General features: G+C 38.0%; 1 protein-coding gene across 1 annotated transcript; it reads left to right on the top strand.

Annotated features, from left to right (window-relative positions):
* Positions 16,426-17,759, top strand: LOC110264613. Its single transcript, XM_021106730.1, has 3 exons — positions 16,426-17,178; positions 17,248-17,559; positions 17,641-17,759. The coding sequence occupies exons 1-2, from the start codon at positions 16,589-16,591 to the stop codon at positions 17,480-17,482; spliced, it is 825 nt and encodes a 274-aa protein (XP_020962389.1). The 5' UTR covers positions 16,426-16,588; the 3' UTR covers positions 17,483-17,559; positions 17,641-17,759.

Raw genomic sequence — 20,217 nt, 5'->3', positions numbered from 1 at the left:
TTCAGAAATTTTTCTACCTTATCAGAGAAGATAGAGAGTATGCACCTCTGAAAGGTTGCAGGTGCATTGCACAGACCAAATGGCATCCTTCTGTAGGCAAATACTCCAGAAAGACATGTGAATGTTGTTTTCTCTTGGTCCTGAGGATCTACTGCAATTTAGTTGTAACCTGAATAGCCATCCAAAAAGCAGTAGTATTCATGACCTGCTAGTCTCTCTAGCATCTAGTCTATGAATGGTAAAGGAAAATGATCCTTTTTGGTGGCTGTATTGAATCTTCTGTAGTCAATACACATACGCCACCCTGTAACTATTCTTGTAGGAACTAGTTCATTTTTTTTCATTATGAACCACTGTCATGCCTCCCTTCTTGGGGACAACTTGGACAGGGCTCATCTAGGGGCTATCAGAAATAGGATAAATAATCCCAGCCTCTAGTAGCTTAGTGACCTCTTTCTGCACCACCTCCTTCATGGCTGGATTCAGCCACCTCTGTGGTTGAACCACTGGCTTAGCATCATCCTCTAATAAGATCTTATGTATGCATCTAGCCGGGCTAATGCCCATAAGATCACTTATGGACGACCCAAGAGCTGTCTTGTGTGTCCTTAGCACCTGAATTGATGCTTTCTCTTCCTGTGGTTCTAAAGTAGAGCTGATGATCACAGAAAAAGTGTCATCTTCTCCCAGAAATGCATATTTTAAGGATGGTGAGTAGTTTGAGCTCGGGTTTAGGAGGCTTCTCCTCTTCCTGAGGAGTTGTCAGAGGTTCTTCTGTTTTCTCTGGTTCCTCTAGATCAGGCTGAACATCTTTAAAAATGTCCTCTAGTTCTGATTCAAGACTCTCAGTCATGTTGACCTCTTCTACTAGGGAGCCAATAATATCAGTGCTCATGCAGTCTTTTGATGTGTTTGGATGCTGCATAGCTTTGACAGCATTCAACTTAAACTCATCCTCATTGACTCTCAGGGTTATCTCCCCTTTTTGGACATCAATGAGGGTTCGTCTAGTTGCTAGGAAAGGTCTTCCTAGAATGAGAGTTGCACTCTTGTGCTCCTCCATTTCCATCACTACAAAGTCAGTGGGAAAGGCAAATGGCCCAACCTTGACAATCATGTCCTCAATTACGCCTGATGGAATCTTAATAGAGCCATCAGCAAGTTAGAGGCATACCCGAGTTGGTTTAACCTCATCAGTCAAACCAAGCTTTTTGATAATGGATGCAGGTATTAGGTTGATACTTGCCCCAAGATCACATAGAGCTGTCTTGGTACAAGCACCCTCTAATGTGCATGGTATCATAAAGCTTCCAGGATCTTTAAGCTTCTCTGGTAAGCTTTTCAGAATGACTGCACTGCTTTCTTCAGTGAGGAAAACTTTTTCATTTTCTCTCCAATCCTTCTTATGACTTAAGATCTCTTTCATGAACTTAGCATAAGAGGGTATTTGCTCAAGTGTCTCTACAAACAGAATCTTTATTTCAAGAGTCCTGAGATAGTCTGCAAAGCGAGCAAATTGTTTATCCTGTTCCGCTTGGCGGAGTTTCTAAGGATAAGGCATCTTAGCCTTATATTCTTCAACCTTAGTTGCTACAGGTTTATTTCCTACAGAAGTGGTTGGAGAAGCCTGCTTAAGGGGGTTGTTGTCAGCACTTGCAGGTGTCTGATCCCTTATTGGCATTTGAACGCCAGAATTGGGTGCTGTATGGGCGTTTAACGCCAGATTGCCACCCTTTTCTGGCATTTAGACGCCAGAACTGGCCATCCCTTGGGTGTTTAACGCCACTTTTTTACCCTTTTCTAGTGTTTGAATGCCAGAATCATTCCTCTCTGGGCTCTTACTGTCTTCAGAGGGATTTTAAGCAGTGGGTTGGTCATCCTCTATCAGTTGTTTCTTTCTTGGCTTTTTGCTGCTTTGATTTGAGACATTCAATGTCTTCCCACTCCTTAATTGAACAGCTTGGCATTCTTCTGTTATCTGTTTAGATAGCTGCTGTCTTGTCTGATCCAATTGTGCTTCCATATTCTTGTTAGTATTTTTAGTATCTTGGAGCATCTCTTTGAATTCTGCGATCTATTTTGTTATAATAAGCAATTGCTGATTGAGTTCAGCAACTTGTTCTTGAGGACTAAGTTCAGTGGATACTGCTTTAGCTTCTTCTTTCATGGAGGACCCACTACTTAAGTATAGATATTGATTTCTAGCAACTATATCAATGAGCTCTTGAGCCTCTTCAATTGTCTTTCTCATGTGCATAGATCCACCAGCTGAGTGGTCTAGAGACATCTGGGTATTTTCTGTAAGCCCGTAGTAGAAGATGTCTAACTGCATCCATTCTGAAAATATTTCAGAGGGGCATTTCCTTAGCATCCCTCTGTACCTCTCCTAGGCATTATAAAGAGATTCATTATCCTCTTGTTTAAAGCCTTGGATGTCCAGCCTTAGCTGTGTCATCCTTTTTGGAGGGAAATACTGATTCAGGAATTTGTCTGATAACTGTTTTCATGTTCTTATGCTTGCAGTGGGTTGGTTATTTAACCACCTCTAAGCTTGATCCTTTACAGCAAATGGAAACAGTAATAATCTGTAGACATCCTGATCTACTTCCTTTTCACGTACTGTGTCAGCAATTTGTAAGAACTGTGCCAGAAACACAGTAGGTTCTTCCTGTGGAAGACCGGAATACTAGTAATTTTGCTACACCATGATAATGAGCTGAGGGTTTAGCAAAACTGCTGGCTCTGATGGGGGGTATACAGATACTACTCCCATATGAAGCAGTAGTAGGGTTAGCATATGACCCCAGAGTCCTTCTGGACTGTTCATTTCCACTTAGGTCCATGATGGAGAAAGGGAGATGATGTGGATTGTAAATAAAAATAGAATAAAATAAAAATTAAAATATTTTTGTTTTTATTTTATTTATTTAATGCTAATTTGAAATTAAAGAAATTAAAATAAAGTAAATGGGAAAAATGGTATAAGTTTCGAAAATTAAAAGAAAAGAAATAAAAGAAAATTAAAAACTAAAATAATTAATTAATTAAAAAGATTTGAAAAATTTTGAGTGTGATTTTTAAAAATGAAGAAATAGAAAGAGGTTAGGAAGTTTTGAAAAAGATATGTCTTAAATTTAGAGATACTTGTAAGAAAATAAATAAAAGAAAAGATAAGGCAAGTTAAGTAAGAGAAGATAAGGAATTTTAAATTAAAAAGTTTTGAAATTTAAATTTTAAATTTAAAAATTAAATTTTGAATTTTAAATTTTGAAATTTGAAATTTGAAATTTGAAATTTGAAATTTAAATTTTGAAATTTGAATTTTTAAAAAGTCAACACTATAATATAAAGATTTGAAAAAGATTTAAATTTTGAAAAGGTTTGATTTTTAAAATTTTAAATTTAAATTTTAAAATTTGAATTTTGAATTTTGAAATTTAATTGAAATTTGAAATAAGATAAGATAAGATTTTGAAAAAGATATGATTTTTAAAATTTAAAATTAAGATAAGATAAGATAAAAATTTTAAAACAAAAATCTGAATTTTTTTAAAGTAAATTTCGAAAATTTAATTAAAATAGAGAGAAAAGATAATTTTTTTTTAATTTAATGAGGAAAGAGAAAAACAATAAAATGACACCAAACTTAGAATTTTTAGATCAAAACAAAAAAAACAAACAAGAAAACTTTGAATGTCAAAATGAACACCAAGAACACTTTGAAGATCAAGATGAACACCAAAAACAAATTTTGAAAATTTTTAAGAAAATAAAAACACAAAGGACACCAAAATTAAAAATTTTTATACTCTAGACACTAATAATTCGAAAATGTATAAGATAAACAGCAACAGATACCAAACAAGAAAATTTTAAGATCAAATAAGGAAAACTATCAAGAACAATTTGAAGATCAATAAAGAACTAAGAACATGTAATTAAAAAAATATGAATAAAAATAAAAACATGCAACTGACACCAAACTTAAAACATGAAATTAAACTCAAACAAAAGATTCAATTATTAGTTTATTGGTTTTTTTTATTTATTTATATAGAAAATTTCGAAAAAAAATATCTAGAAAAAGGAAAACAAGGATTTTAAAATTTTAACCAAAAATAATAATAGAAGACGCAATTTTAGTGACTCTAAACCAAAAAAATAAATTTTTCCTAATCTAAGCAACAAAATAAACGGTCAGTTGTCCAAACTCGATCAATCCCCGGAAACGACGCCAAAAACTTGGTGCACGAAATCCATATGCGCTGTCATCGCACGGCTAATCATCTGTTGGTTCCCGCTAGCGTAGGAATAGGACCATTGTCCTTTTGCACACTGTCATTGTGCCCAACATTCTCAAGTTTGAAGTTCATCACAGTCATTCCTTCCCGGATTATACTCGGAATACCACAGGCAAGGTTTAGACTTTCTAGATCCAAGAAATACTGCCAATTGGTTCTAGCCTATACCACGAAGGTTCTAACCTCTGGACTCGGTCTGTGGATTAGAAACCCAAGAGATACGCACTCAAGCTGTCGCCCAATGACTATGTTGAGCTCAGATAGAATGGGAGTGGTTGTCAGGCACGCGTTCATAGGTTGAGGATAATGATGAGTGTCACAGATCATCATATTCTCTATATTGAAGTACGAGTAAGTATCTTAGAACAGAATCAAGCGTGATTGAATAAAAAATAGTAGTAATTGCATTAATCCATTAAAACACAGCAGAGCTCCTCACCCCCACCTATGGGGTTTAGAGACTCATGCCGTCAGATGTACAATATGAAATGTAAAAATGTCATAAGTTGCAAAATGAATCTCTAAAAGTAGTTTTATACTAAACTAGTAACTTAGGTTTACAGAAAATGAGTAACTAAGTGCAGATAGTGCAGAATTCCACTTCTGGGACCCACTTGGTGTGTGCCTATGTTGAGCTTTCAAGATTTTACGTTCATATGCCCAAAGTTGGCGTTAAACGCCACCCTGGGTGCCAGAATGGGCGTTTAACGCTGAAAAAGGTGCCAGTTCTGGCGTTTTATGCCAGAAAGTTTTAAGCTGACTTTGGACGCCAGTTTGGGCCATCAAATCATGGGAAAAGTATAGACTATTATATATTGCTGGAAAGCCCAAGATGTGTACTTTTCAACGCAATTAATAGCGCCCCGATTGGGCTTCTGTAGCTCCAGAAAATCTATTTCGAGTGCAGGAGGGTCAGAATCCAACAGCATCTGCAGTCCTTTTTCAGCCTCTGAATCAGATTTTTGCTCAGGTCCCTCAATTTCAGCCAGAATTTACCTGAAATTACAGAAAAACACACAAACTCATAGTAAAGTCCAGAAATGTAATTTTTGGATAAAAACTAATGAAAATATAATAAAAAGTAACTAAAACCTACCAAAAACTATGTAAAAACAATGCCAAAAAGGGTATAAATTATCCGCTCATCACAACACCAAACTTAAATTGTTGCTTGTCCCCAAGCAACTAAAAACAAAATATGATAAAAAAAAGAGAATATACAATAAATTTTAAATATCAATGAAGCTCAGTTCCAATTAGATGAGCGGGACTTGTAGCCTTTTTGCTTCTTAACAGTTTTGGCATCTCACTTTATCCTTTGAAGTTCAGAATGATTGGCATCTATAGGAACTCAGAATTCAGATAGTGTTATTGATTCTCCTAGTTCAGTATGTTGATTCTTGAACACAGTTACTTTATGAGTCTTGGCCATGACCCTAAGCATTTTGTTTTCCAGTATTGCCACCGGATACATAAATGCCACAGACACATAACTGGGTGAACCTTTTCAGATTGTGACTCAGCTTTGCTAGAGTTCCCAGTTAGAGGTGCCCAGAGCTTAACTGCTCAGTCTTTTTTTTTGGACCACGACTTTAACCGCTTAGTCTCAAGCTTTTCACTTGACACCTTCACGCTACAAGCACATGGTTAGGGACAGCTTGGTTTAGCCGCTTAGGCCAGGATTTTATTCCTTTAGGCCCTCCTATCCATTAATGCTCAAAGCCTTGGATCCTTTTTACCCTTGCCTTTTGGTTTAAAGGGTTATTGGCTTTTTCTGCTTGCTTTTTTTTCGCAAGCTTTTGTTTTTCACTGCTTTTTCTTGCTTCAAGAATCAATTTTATGATTTTTCAAATTATCAATAACATTTCCCTTTTTTCATTATTCTTTCAAGAGCCAACAGTTTTAACATTCATAAACAACAATATAAAAAATATGCACTGTTTAAGCATTCATCTAGAAAACAAAAAGTATTGCCACCACATCAAAATAATTAAGATTATTTTCAATATATAATTCGAAATTCATGTACTTCTTGTTCTTTTGCAAATAAAAATATTTTTCTTTTAAGAAAGGTGAGGAATTTATGAGATTATTCATAGCTTTAAGACATATACTCTAAATTTTATTGATCATGGAATAGAAATAAGACATGAAATAAGCATAAAAGCAGACAAATAATAATAAAAGAAAGAAAATTAAAGACATAAAAATAAATGACTCTAATACTAATGCTCATGTAACTCTTAAAATGGATCTCTAATAACAAAAGTTATCACAGAGTTAGGACTCAACAACCTGCATTGGGAGAGGCAAGTGCTCTTTCAATTTGTAGGACACCTGGCTCTTCATGGGACAGCTTCTGGCGCTTTAGTTTCTGTAGCTCATGCCCTTGCTTCTCTTGTTCTCTGAGCAGTTTGCAGAGCATGCTGTTCTGATTCTACTGCTCTTCTTTGAGTTGATCCATAGATTCTTGTAGCTTGTTGATAGATGCTTCTAAGCGGGCCCAATAGTCAAATTGAGGAATTTCTGGGAGGAGCTCATGCGCCCTCCTTTTGATGAGGATGTCTTGAATTTGAGGTCCATCCATCACCCTTTTGGTGATTGAGTGTTCGACTGGGATATACTCATCAACATCTATTTGTACTCCCGCATCTTTACATAACAGACTGATCAAGCTTGGGTAGGCCAATTTGGCTTCAGTGGATTCCTTGTTTGCAATTGTGTAAATTTCACAAGGAATTAATTGATGGACCTCCACTTCTTTTCCCAGCATAATACAGTGGATCATTACTGCTCTTTTGACAATGACTTTAGAGCGGTTACTGGTGGGAGGTATGGATCGCCCAATGAAATCCAGCCAGCCCCTAGCAACTGGCTTGAGGTCTCCTCTCTTCAGTTGGTTTGGGATACCTTTTGAATTGGTTATCCACTTGGTTCCAGGGAGGCATATGTCCTCTAGAACTTGATCCAACTTTTTATCTTTAGCCATTCTCCTGTTAAAGGATTCTGGATCATCCTGCAGTTGAGGAAGTTTGAGGACTTCTCTCATTTTGTCAAGATGGAAGTAGATAATCCTCCCTCTGACCATGGTTCCAAAAGTGTGGAAGGCAGTTCCCTTGATTCTTTGCTTATCTGTCAGCCACAGATTTGCATAGAATTCCTGGACCATATTTCTTCCCACATTCATCTCAGGATTAGCTAGGATTTCCCAGCCTCTGTTTCGAATCTGCTCTTGGATCTCTGGATATTCATCTTCTTTCAGATCAAACTTGACTTCCGGGATCACTGATCTTCTGCACACTATTTTGAAGTAATGATCTGCATGTTCTTTGGTGCAGAACCTCTCATGCATCCATTGAGGTTTTGGATTGTTTTCTTTCTTGCCTCTTGGAGTGGTTTGTTTTCCTTTAGGGGCCATGATCTTGGTCAGTGATCACGGAAAATCACAACAAACTTAGAGGTTTGCTTGTCCTCAAGCAAAAGCACAGAAAGAAGAAGAGTAGATGGAGAGAATGATTCGAATGATGAAGGAGGGGTGATGGTCGAATGTATAAATAGAGGGGAGGGAGGGTATGGTTTCAAAAATTTAAAAAGAAAAAGATATGATTGAAAGATATGATAGATAAAAGATAAACATGATATGCAAAAGAGAAGATTGTTTTCAAAATTTAAGATATATGAAGAAGATATGAGGAAGTTAAATCTGAATTTTTGTTTATGTATCTAAGAAATAAAAGATAATATGAATGAATTAAAAAGATTTGAAAAGAAATTGGGAAGTTAAATGAGTTTTTGAAAAAGATTTGCAAAGAATTTGAAGGAGAATTAAAAGGAATCTATAAGATTATGAATTTTTGTTAATGAAAGTTAGAAATTGAATGTTTTTAATGTTTAGATGCATAAAATTTTGGATTAAAACAAGAAAATTCGAAAAAATTTGGATCGAAAATGAAATTACCTCTCCCCTGTCTGTTCTGGCATTAAACGCCCAGAATGATATCCATTATGGCGTTTAACGCCCATCTGGTGGCCATTTTGGGCGTTTAACGCCCAGCCAGGTACCCTGGCTGGCGTTAAACGCCAGAAATCCTTATTCACTGGGCGTTTTTCTGAACGCCCAGAATGCTGCCAATTCTGGCGTTAAACGCCCAAAATGCTGCCTGTTCTGGCATTTAACGCCCAGAATGATACCTTTACTGGCGTTAAACGCCCAGAATGGTAGCCATTGTGGTGTTTAACGCCCAGATTGCCTCTTTACTGGCGTTTTGACGCCAGTGAGCTCCTTTCCTCTGTGATTTCTCTGTTTTATGTCTTGAACCTCTATTTTCCTGACTTTTTCACTGAAAATATATTAATTAACAAGGAAAAAAATTAAAAAGACTTATCTAACTGTTACAAACATCTAATTATTGATAATGGCTGGGTTGTTTCCCAGCAAGCGCTTCTTTATTGTCTTTAGCTGGACTTTACTGAGCTTTTAACTTAGTCTCAGCTAAGAGCATTCTTGCTCAACATTGCCTTCAAGATAATGTTTGATTCTTTGTCCATTAACAATGAACTTTTTGTCAGAATCAATATCTTGAAGTTCTACATAGCCATATGGTGACACACTTGTAATCACATATGGGCCCCTCCACCGGGATTTCAATTTCCTGGGGAACAATCTGAGCCTAGAGTTAAACAGCAGGACTTTTTGTCCTGTCTCAAAGACTCTAGATGATAGCCTTTTGTCATGCCATATTTTTGTTTTCTCCTTATAAATTTTGGCATTTTTGAAAGCATTGAGTCTGAATTCTTCCAGCTCATTCAACTGGAGTAATCTCCTCTCTCCAGCTACCTTAGTATCAAGGTTTAGGAACCTGGTTGCCGAGTAGGCCTTGTGTTCCAGTTCCACTGGTAGATGACAGGCTTTTCCATACAAAAGCTGGTATGGGAGGTCCCTATAGGAGTCTTGAATGCTGTTCTGTATGCCCACAGAGCATCATCGAGACCTCTTGTCCAATCCCTTCTACGGGCATTTACAGTCCGCTCCAGGATTCGCTTTAGTTCTCTAATTGAGACTTCAGCCTGCCCATTTGTCTGGGGATGATATGGAGTTGCCACTTTATGGTTTATTCCATATCGTACTAGAGCAGAGTCAAGCTGTTTATTGCAGAAATGAGTTCCTCCATCACTGATCAGTATCCTAGGGACGTCGAACCTGCTGAAGATATGCTTCTGGAGGAACTTCATCACTGTCTTAGTATCATTAGTGGGTGTTGTAATTGCCTCTACCCATTTAGATACATAGTCTACTGCCACCAAAATATAAGTGTTTGAGTATGAAGGTGGGAAAGGCCCCATGAAGTCAATACCCCATACATCAAACAACTCAATCTCTAAGATCCCTTGTTGAGGCATGGCATAACTGTGAGGCAGATTACCAGCTCTCTGGCAACTGTCACAGTTATGTACAAACTCTCGGAAGTCTCTATAGAGAGTAGGCCAGTAGAAGTCACACTGGAGAACCTTGGTGGCTATTCGCTCACCTCCGAAATGTCCTCTATATTGTGATCCATGGCAATGCCATAGGATCTTCTGTGCATCTTCTCTAGGCAGACATCTACGGATCATTCCGTCTGCGCACCTCTTAAAGAGGTATGGTTCATCCCACACGTAGTATTTTGTATCAGAAATCAATTTTTTCGTTTGCACCTTGATGTACTCTTTGGGTATGAATCTCACAGCTTTATAGTTTGTAATGTCTGCAAACCATGGTACTTCTGGAATGGCAAAGAGTTGCTCATCCGGGAAGGTTTCAGAGATCTCAGTTGGAGGGAGGGACGCTTGATCAATTCTTTGGCTTTTTGTGCTTCTCTCCACTTGCATGCTTCCTTCCTTGCTTTCTTTGATCCATGCCTGGCCTATTTCAATCCTGAAATTACTAGCAAACACATCAAGGCACCTTATGGAATCAAGGAGAAATCAAAATTCATCAAAATAAGGCCTAAAAAGCATGTTTTTACACTTAAGCACAAATACAGGAGAGATAACAAAACCATGCTAATTCATAGGTTAAATGCGAGAAAAGGTCATCAAAATACTCTAAATTCAATACAAGATAAACCCTAAAAATGGGGTTTATCAACGCTCCTACTACTGGTTCTATCCGGGACAGGTGATCTGCTACTTGGTTCTCTGTCCCTTTTTTGTCTCTTATTTCTATATCAAACTCTTGCAGAAGCAACACCCATCTTATGAGTCTGGGTTTTGAATCCTGCTTTGTGAGGAGATATTTTAGAGCAGCATGGTCAGTGTACACAATCACTTTTGATCCTACTAAATAAGATCTGAACTTGTCAATGGCATAGACCACTGTAAGCAACTCCTTTTCAGTGGTTGTGTAATTTTTCTGTGCATCATTTAAAACACGGTTAGCATAATAAATGACATGCAGAAGCTTGTTATGCCTCTGTCCCAACACTGCACCAATGGCATGGTCACTGGCATCACACATTAGTTCGAATAGTAATGTCCAGCTGGTGCCGGAATAACTGGTGCTGTGACCAGCTTAGCTTTCAGAGTTTCAAACGCCTGCATAACTCCGTGTCAAAGACAAACGGCATGTCAGCAGCTAGCAGATTGCTCAGAGGTTTTGTAATTTTTGAAAAATCCTTTATAAACCTCCTATAGAATCCTGCATGCCCCCAGAAAACTTCTAATTGCTTTAACATTGGTAGGTGGTGGTAATTTTTCAATTACCTCTACCTTAGCTTGATCAACCTCTATTCGCTTGTTTGAAATTTTGTGTCCAAGGACAATTCCTTCAGTCACCATAAAGTGACATTTTTCCCAGTTTAAAATCAGGTTAGTCTCTTGGCACCTTTTCAGAACAAGTGCTAGATGGTCAAGACAGGAGCTGAATGAGTCTCCAAATACTGAGAAGTCATCCATGAAGACTTCCAGAAAATTATCTACCATATCAGAAAAGATAGAGAGCATGAACCTCTGAAAGGTTACAGGTGCATTGCACAGACCAAATGGCATCCTTCTATAGGCAAATACTCCAGAAGGACATGTGAATGCCATTTTCTCTTGGTCCTGAGGATCTACTACAATTTGGTTGTAACCTGAATAGCCATCCAAAAAACAGTAGTATTCATAACCTGCTAGTCTCTCTAGCATCTGGTCTATGAATGGTAAAGGAAAATAATCCTTTCTGGTGGTTGTATTGAGTCTTCTATAGTCAATACACATACACCACCCTGTAACTGTTCTTGTAGGAACCAGTTCATTTTTTTATTATGAACCACTATCATGCCTCCCTTCTTGGGGACAACTTGGACAGGGCTCACCCAAGGGCTATCAGAAATAGGATAAATAATCCTAGCCTCTAGTAATTTAGTGACCTCTTTCTGCACCACCTCCTTCATGGCTGGATTTAACCGCCTCTGTGGTTGAACCACTGGCTTAGCATCATCCTCCAATAGGATCTTGTGCATGCATCTTGCTGGGCTAATACCCTTAAGATCACTTATGGACCACCCAAGAGCTGTCTTGTATGTCCTTAGCACCTGAATTAGTGCTTTCTCTTCCTGTGGATTTAAAGCAGAGCTTATGATCACCGAAAAAGTGTCACCTTCTCCCAGAAATGCATATTTCAGGGATGGTGGTAGTGGTTTGAGCTCGGATTTAGGAGGCTTATCCTCTTCCTGAGGAATTTTTAGAGGTTCTTCTATTCTCTCTGGTTCTTCCAAATCAGGCTAAACATCTTTAAAAATGTCCTTTAGCTCTGATTCGAGACTCTCAGACATATTGATCTCTTCCACCAAGGAGTCAATAACATCTGTGCTCAGGCAGTCTTTTGGTGTGTCTGGATGCTGCATAACTTTGACAGCATTCAACTTAAACTCATCCTCATTGACTCTCAGAGTTATCTCTCCTCTTTGGACGTCAATGAGGGTTCGTCCAGTTGCTAGGAAAGGTCTTCCTAGAATAAGAGTTACATTCTTGTGCTCCACCATTTCCAGCACTACAAAGTCAGTAGGAAAGGCAAATGGTCCAACCTTGACAATCATGTCCTCAATTATGCCTGATGGGTTTTTGATGGAGCCATCAGCAAGTTGGAGGCATATCTGGGTTGGTTTAACTTCATCAGTCAAACCAAGCTTTTTGATAGTGGATGCAGGTATTAGGTTGATACTTGCCCCAAGGTCACACAGAGCTGTCTTGGTACAAGCATCCTCTAATGTGCACGGTATCATAAAACTTCCGGGATCCTTAAGCTTCTCTGGTAAGCTTTTCAGAATGACTGCACTGCATTCTTCAGTTAGGAAAACTTTTTTAGTTTCTCTCCAATCCTTCTTATGGCTTAAGATCTCTTTCATAAACTTAGCATAAGAGGGTATTTGCTCAAGTGCCTCTGCAAACAGAATCTTTATTTTAAGAGTCCTGAGGTAGTCTGCAAAGCAGGCAAATTGTTTATCCTGTTCAACCTTGGTTGCTGCAGGTTTATTTCCTACAGAAGTGGTTGAAGAAACCTGCTTAAGGGGGTTGTTGTCATCACTTGCAAGTGTCTGACCCCTTTGTAGCGTTTGAACGCCAGAATCATTCTTCTCTGGGCTCTTACTGTCCTCAGAGGGATTTTGGGCAGTGGTTTGGTTATCCTTTGTCAGTTGTTCCTTTCTTGGCTTCCTGCTACCTTGGATTGATACAGTCAGTGCTTTTCCACTCCTTAATTGAACAGCTTGGTATTCTTCTGTTATCTATTTAGATAGTTGTTGTCTTGTCTGATCCAATTGTGCTTCCATATTTTGGTTAGCAATTTTAGTATCTTGGAGCATCTCTTTGAATTCTGCGAATTATTTTGTTATGATGAGCAATTACTGATTGAGTTCAGCAACTTGTTCTTGAGGACTAAGTTCAGTGGATACTGCTTTAGCCTCTTCTTTCAGGGAGGACTCACTACTCAAGTACAGATGCTGATTTCTAGCAACTGTATCAATGAACTCTTGATTCTCTTCAATTGTCTTTCTCATATGTATAGATCCACCAGCTGAGTGATCTAGAGATATTTAAGCTTTTTTTGTAAGCCCATAGTAAAAGATGTCTAACTGCACCCACTCTGAAAATATTTTAGAGGGGCATTTCCTTAGCATCCCTCTGTACCTCTCCCAGGCATTATAAAGGGATTCATCATCCTCTTGTTTAAAGCCTCAGATGTCCAGCCTTAGCTGTGTCATTCTTTTTGGAGGGTAATATTGATTCAGGAATTTGTCTGATAAATGTTTCCATGTTCTTATGCTTGCTGTGGGTTGGTTATTCAACCACCTCTTAGCTTGATCTTTTATAGCAAATGGAAACAGTAATAATCTGTAGACATCCTGATCCACTTCTTTATCACGTACTGTGTCAGCGATTTGTAAGAACTGTGCCAGAAACTCAGTAGGTTCTTCCTGTGGAAGACCGGAATACTGGCAATTTTGCTGCACCATGATAAGAAAATTCAATTTAATAAATAGAAAAGATATTTTTGAATTTAGTGAGGAAAGAGAAAAACAATAAAACAACACCAAACTTAGAATTTTTAGATCAAAACAAAGAAAATAAACAGGAAAACTTTGAATATCAAGATGAACACCAAGAACAAATTTTAAAAATTTTTAAGAAAATAGAAACACAAAGGGCACCAAACTTAAAAATTTATATATTTTGGACACTAATAATTCGAAAATGTATAAGATAAACAGCAACAAACACCAAACAAGAAATTTTAAAGATCAAATAAGGAAAATAAACAAGAACAACTTGAAGATCAAGAAAGAACTAAGAACATATAATTCAAAAAATTAAAAGAAAAATAAAATCATGCAATTGACACCAAACTTAAAACATGAAACTAAACTCAAACAGAAGACTAAAATTGAGGTTATTGGTTTAAAAAATTTTTGAAAACAATTTGGAAAAAGAAAATAAGAATTTTAAATTTTTTTTACCAAAGACAAAAATTGAAGACTCAATTTTAGTGACTCTAAACCAAAAAAATAATTTTTTCCTAATACAAGCAACAAAATAAACCGTCAGTTGTCCAAACTCGAACAATCCCCGGCAACGGCACAAAAAACTTGATGTGGGAAATCGTGATTACACTTTTCACAACTCCGCACAACTAACCAGCAAGTGCACTGGGTCGTCCAAGTAATACCTTACGTGAGTAAGGGTCGATCCCACGGAGATTGTCGGCTTGAAGCAAGCTATGGTTATTTTATAAATCTTAGTCAGGAGATTAATGATAAGAGTGATTGTATTTATGAAAAATAAATAACATGAAATAAATAGTACTTGTGATTCAGTAATGAGAAATAGGCTGAGGTTCCGGAAATGCTCTGTCGTCTAAATCTCTGCTTTCCTATTATCTTCTTCTCCAAACACGCATGGCTTCCTTCAATGGCAAGCTGTATGATCCTCTCGTATGAAAATAAATCCATATGCGCTGTCACCGCATGGCTAATCATCTGTTGGTTCCCGCTAGCGTCAGAATAGGACCATTGTCCTTTTGCACACTGTCACTGCGCCCAACATTCGCATGTTTGAAGTTCATCACAGTCATCCCTTCCCGAATCCTACTCGGAATACCACAGACAAGGTTTAGGAATGTTGCCAATTAGTTCTAGCCTATACCACGAAGGTTCTAACCTCCGGACTCGGTTTGTGGATTAGAAACCCAAGAGATACGCACTCAAGCTATCGTCCAATGACTACGTTGAGCTCAGATAGAACGAGAGTGGTTGTCAAGCACGCGTTCATAGGTTGAGGATAATGATGAGTGTCACAGATCATCATATTCTCTATATTGAAGTACGAGTGAGTATCTTAGAACAGAATCATGTGTGATTGAATAGAAAACAGTAGTAATTGCATTAATCTATTGAAACACAGCAGAGTTCCTCACCCCCACCTATGAGGTTTAGAGACTCATGCTGTCAGAGGTACAATATGAAATGTAAAAATGTCATAAGTTGCAAAATGAATCTCTAAAAGTAGTTTTTATACTAAACTAGTAACTTAGGTTTACAGAAAATGAGTAACTAAGTGCAGATAGTGCAGAATTCCACTTCTACGACTCACTTGGCGTTAAACGCCACCCCGGGTGCCAGAATGGGCGTTTAATGTCGAAAAGGTGCCAGTTCCGGCGTTTTACGCTAGAAAGTTTTAGGCTGACTTTGGACGCCAGTTTCGGCCATCAAATCACGAGAAAAGTATGGACTATTACATATTGCTGGAAAGCCCAAGATGTCTACTTTCCAAAGCAATTAAAAGCGCGCCAATTGGGCTTCTGTAGCTCCAGAAAATTCATTTCGAGTGCAGGAGGGTTAGAATCCAACAGCATCTGCAGTTCTTTTTCATCCTCTGAATTAGATTTTTTCTCAGGTCCCTCAATTTTAGCCAGAATTTACCTGAAATTATAGAAAAATACACAAACTCATAGTAAAGTCTAAAAATGTGATTTTTGAATAAAAACTAATGAAAATATAATAAAAACTAACTAAAACCTACCAAAAATTATGTAAAAACAATGCCAAAAAGGGTATAAATCATCCGCTCATCATTTGCCTAACATTAGCTAGCAATGGCTTTAACCCTTTTGGGAACATGAGCTCGAAGTACTCAATTTAGCCCGTGGTTCTTATCCCGTATAACATGCCGCCCTGGATTTGCATGAAACCCACTTCGTTTATCCTCTCTATGATTATTGCTGGTCCTAAAATGCCTGGAAATGACATAGATGTGTACCTAGAGCCGTTGATCACTGAGTTGAAGCAATTATGGAGGGGTGTTGAAACTTATGATGCAGTCGAGAAAAAAACCTTCAAGATGTATGCTGCGTTGATGTGGACAATCAGTGATTTTTCAGGTCTGGCAACTTATCTGGGTGGAACACATACGATGGGAGAGCCTGTCCTGCGTGCAATTTGGATGCTGAAACTAACCGGCTCACACACAGCCAGAAATGGTGTTTCATGGGTCATCGTCGCTTTCTGAATCATGACCACAAATACAGAAAAGACCGGTTCTCCTTTGATGGAAAGATAGAGGATAGAGATCCACCTATCAAAGTCTCTGGTGGAGACATTGTTCGGCAGTTAGAGGGTGTGCATGTCCAACTTGGCAAGGTGCAATCGGTTACGGAAAAAAGGACACGCGGACAGCAAACTGCAGTGCAAGACGAGACTCCTTGAAAGAAGAGGAGTATATTCTTTGAGCTGCCATATTGAGAGAATAATGGATTGCGTCACAACCTTGATGTCATGCACATAGAGAAGAATGTGTGCGACAACATAGTTTTCACCATAATGAACGAGAAAGGTAAGTCTAAAGATCACATTAAAGCTCGAAGAGACCTCCAGTTGATGGGAATAAAGCATGATTTGTGGCCACGGGACGACGGAAAGTACCCATCCGCCATCTTTACTATGACCAATCCACAGAAGGAGCTCTTTCTAAGGACTATCAAGAATGTCGTCTTTCCAGATGGATACTCTAGCAACATTTTCCGCTGTGTGGACTTACGACATCGCAAGTTGTCGGGCATGAAAAGCCACGACTGTCACATTCTAATGGAATATCTACTTTCAATCGCGTTAAAGAATGCATTGCCTGCCCCAGTGTCTTCTGTCCTGGTGGATTTATCATCCTTTTTTTGCCGATTATGCATCAAATCCATAGACCCTCAACAACTTCCTCTCCTTCAGAATCACGTGGTTCATACTCTGTGTCGCATGGAGATGATTTTCCCTCCTTCTTTCTTCACAGTGATGGTTCACTTGACAGTGCATTTGGTCGAGGAGGTGCGTCTCGGTGGCCCAGTGCATTATCGGTGGATGTACCCAATTGAACGGTAATTATCAAATAAAATTATCTATTTTACCCTTAATCAGTGCTTATGACACGTGTTATATTCCCAAAGGTACCTATGCTGTCTCAAGCAGTACGTGCGTAACAGATCACAACCAGAGGGCTCAATTGCAGAGGGATACTTATCTGAGGAGATTCTCGTATTCTGTTTAAGGTACTTAGATAATGTCGAGAGTAGGATTAATCAACCATTGCGTGTTGACGATCAACCGCGTGAAGTCATGTATGATGAGAGTGCAACCATGTTCCCAGAGGTTGGAAAGGCGGTCGGGGCTGCTTCTTTTTAAACCCTCACACCAACTGTAAAATTCCAAGCTCACCGTCACGTATTGGTCAATTGCCTGGCCGTGGAAAAATATCTTGAGTAAGTGCATTTAAAAGTATCGACTTCGTATGATCTTCTATAGTTGGAGAACCTGACATGACATTTTTTTGACATTTTCAGTGAGTTTAGGGTGATCACAAAGAGAAAGTTACGAAGTAAGACAAGGTCCCAGTCTCACGTAGACAGTGTTGTGCACAGAGAATTTCTCAATTGGTTCAAGTGTAAGGTGAATCCTGGTATCATTTATACACATACATATTAATAATGGTGTCATATTGTTCGTATCCCAAGATATTGAACATCTAATTTGTTTACTGCCAAGTCCCATTGGGAAGCAGCATGCATCCGAACGAATTGCAGTGGCTTGCATGTGGGCCCAATGTCCAAGTTAGCCGCTATACATTTTACAACGTAAATGGATTTAAGTTCATAACCCTCTCGAGAGAGGAAGGGTTGAAAACCCAAAATAGTAGGTTGTATGTCACTTCTGACACTAGGAGTTTAGCAAGCAAGCGCGATAGTAATGTTGCTGTTGGTAGCGTCTCGTATTACGGAAAACTAGTGGACATTATTGAGTTAAATTACAGTGGTCAATTCACAGTCGCCTTGTTTAGATGTATCTGGGCAAACACCACATCTGGCAGAGGCATAAAACAAGACTCTTTGGGACACACAGTGGTTAACTTCTCTCATCCAATTCATACCGGCGATCGAAAAGATGATGAACCGTACATTCTTGCATCCGAGGCTCGCCTAGTATACTATATGGAGGATGACGCTGATAAAGAATGGAGTGTGGTAGTCCATGTGAACCCAAGGGACATGTTTGAAATGGGTGAAGACATAGGACATTGTAATTTCGAACTTTCTCCCCAACCGATCCTGACTGGGTTGGCTGAGTTTGACGTGGAAGGTTTGTCATTGAGACGGGACGACGATTTAGAGGAACCAACCACTGATGCCATCGATAATTGCGAAGAGGCTGCCTATATATAGATGTCTTCAGATACTAATTTATTAGATGTGCGCTATTTTCCCGTATATATCACTGTTGAGGGTTATAAAATTGCATAATTATTAATTAGCAACTAGCATATAATAGATTCTTAGAACTTGGAAACAAATGATGTATATTCCTATTTATTTACAATTAATTTACCTGGAGAATGTGAGTTTTTAAAAATATTTTCTGCTCAATTTATTTAATCAAGTAAGATGTTACTAGATTGTAATTGACATTATATATTGACTGACATGATCTTTTTTGCCAGGGAAATTGGAAGAGAGGGACCTCTTTCTTTGTGCCTCTAGCGTCTTGGTCTGCAAAGCGATGATTGAGGCCTCCCCGTTCTCTTCACTGGAGCACGCAAGGTCATTCGCAAGAGACCTTTGGTTCAACACGTTGCCCATTCAGTCATGGCTGGACACATTCTCGGCACACAGGCACTTATGTGATGCTATTACTATTGCGCATGGGGATATTATGACGGTAGGTTGTCATGTGTCTGCTCGTATAAAGGCTGCTTAGCTTTATTTCAACCTGCCATAGCAAATCCAGATATTTTATTGTCTTTAATTAAAAAGCACTTTCGATAGGACCTAACCTATTTGAAACCCTGAACATTGCAGGGATTGCTTCAATTCGTAACAAAGTACCGTAAAAAATTCGGCTTCTAGTTCATCACTAGCACGAACCTGTTCCTTTCGCAACAAATACTAGAGGAGGTACAGGTAAAGTTTGGATTTATTGTGATTTGTTTAGCCATAAAGTTAGGTACAATTGTTCAGTTCAATGGTGATAGGGCCGGTTGCTGACCTAGGAATAAGATATTTACAATAGCAGCATTTAATTTTTTATATTCAAAATTATCTGCAATTTAAAAATACGAAAACTTATATAAACAAGTATGGAGAATCTTTAATCTTCTGGTAAATTCCATTTCTATGAAAGCTACTGGAAGGTATGGTTTCATGATGTAAAATAAATAAAATACTTATTACATATGTAAATTAAAATATTAGTAATGTTAGAAAGACAAAAATTAATCAGTTTAAATTGATTAAATTTATTTTATTTAAAGTATATATATCATTGACATGTTTTTGTAGTGCAATTAGATAGATAACTAAGGAAATTACTACTATTCCTATGATTTAAGAATCTCTTCTGAACATTAAATCATCATCACTACGTAATCTACCTAAATTTTGTAGGCTTATATATTAAATAAAGCTACAAATTAAGGTACTATTCAAAGCGAAATTTGAGAATTGACTTGGAGAACAACATAACTGAATCAACTTTAAAGAAATAATTAAAGGTGAGAAGAAAAAAGATCCATTTGTAATGGGTTGGATTCTAGCTCTTGTTGACTGTATGTAGTTGCTGGCAGCCTGATAATTTGCTCTTTTTTTTTTTCCTCTTTTATTGAATAATCTGGTGTCTCTAAGATACATCCTGTACCCCTTTCTTCTGTTTAGTTCTTTGTGTGCTTGAATCAGTTTGATATCTTTCTTAGAATTTATTATGGAGATTGTTTTATTAATTTGATTCAGGATGGCTAAATACATTATTCCTCCTTATTGTACCTTGTCTTCTTTTGTTTTTCTTCTATCTTGTATTCTCCTTCCAGATTCCAGGAGTTGACCTTAAGCATGTTCATGTGTAGGTAGAATAGAACACCTATACCTGATTTA

Source organism: Arachis ipaensis, chromosome B07 (assembly GCF_000816755.2).
Source record: "Arachis ipaensis cultivar K30076 chromosome B07, Araip1.1, whole genome shotgun sequence".
Classification (NCBI taxonomy): domain Eukaryota; kingdom Viridiplantae; phylum Streptophyta; class Magnoliopsida; order Fabales; family Fabaceae; genus Arachis; species Arachis ipaensis.
Note: the sequence above shows the minus strand (reverse complement) of the source record. Positions and strands in the feature narration are given on the sequence as shown.

Excerpts from the sequence above, each read along its gene's own strand:
- LOC110264613 (XM_021106730.1), top strand. The coding sequence starts at position 16,589 with ATGCACATAGAGAAGAATGTGTGCGACAACATAGTTTTCACCATAATG. Across the intron at positions 17,179-17,247 it reads TGGATGTACCCAATTGAACG|GTACCTATGCTGTCTCAAGC; the intron begins GTAATTATCAAA and ends ATATTCCCAAAG.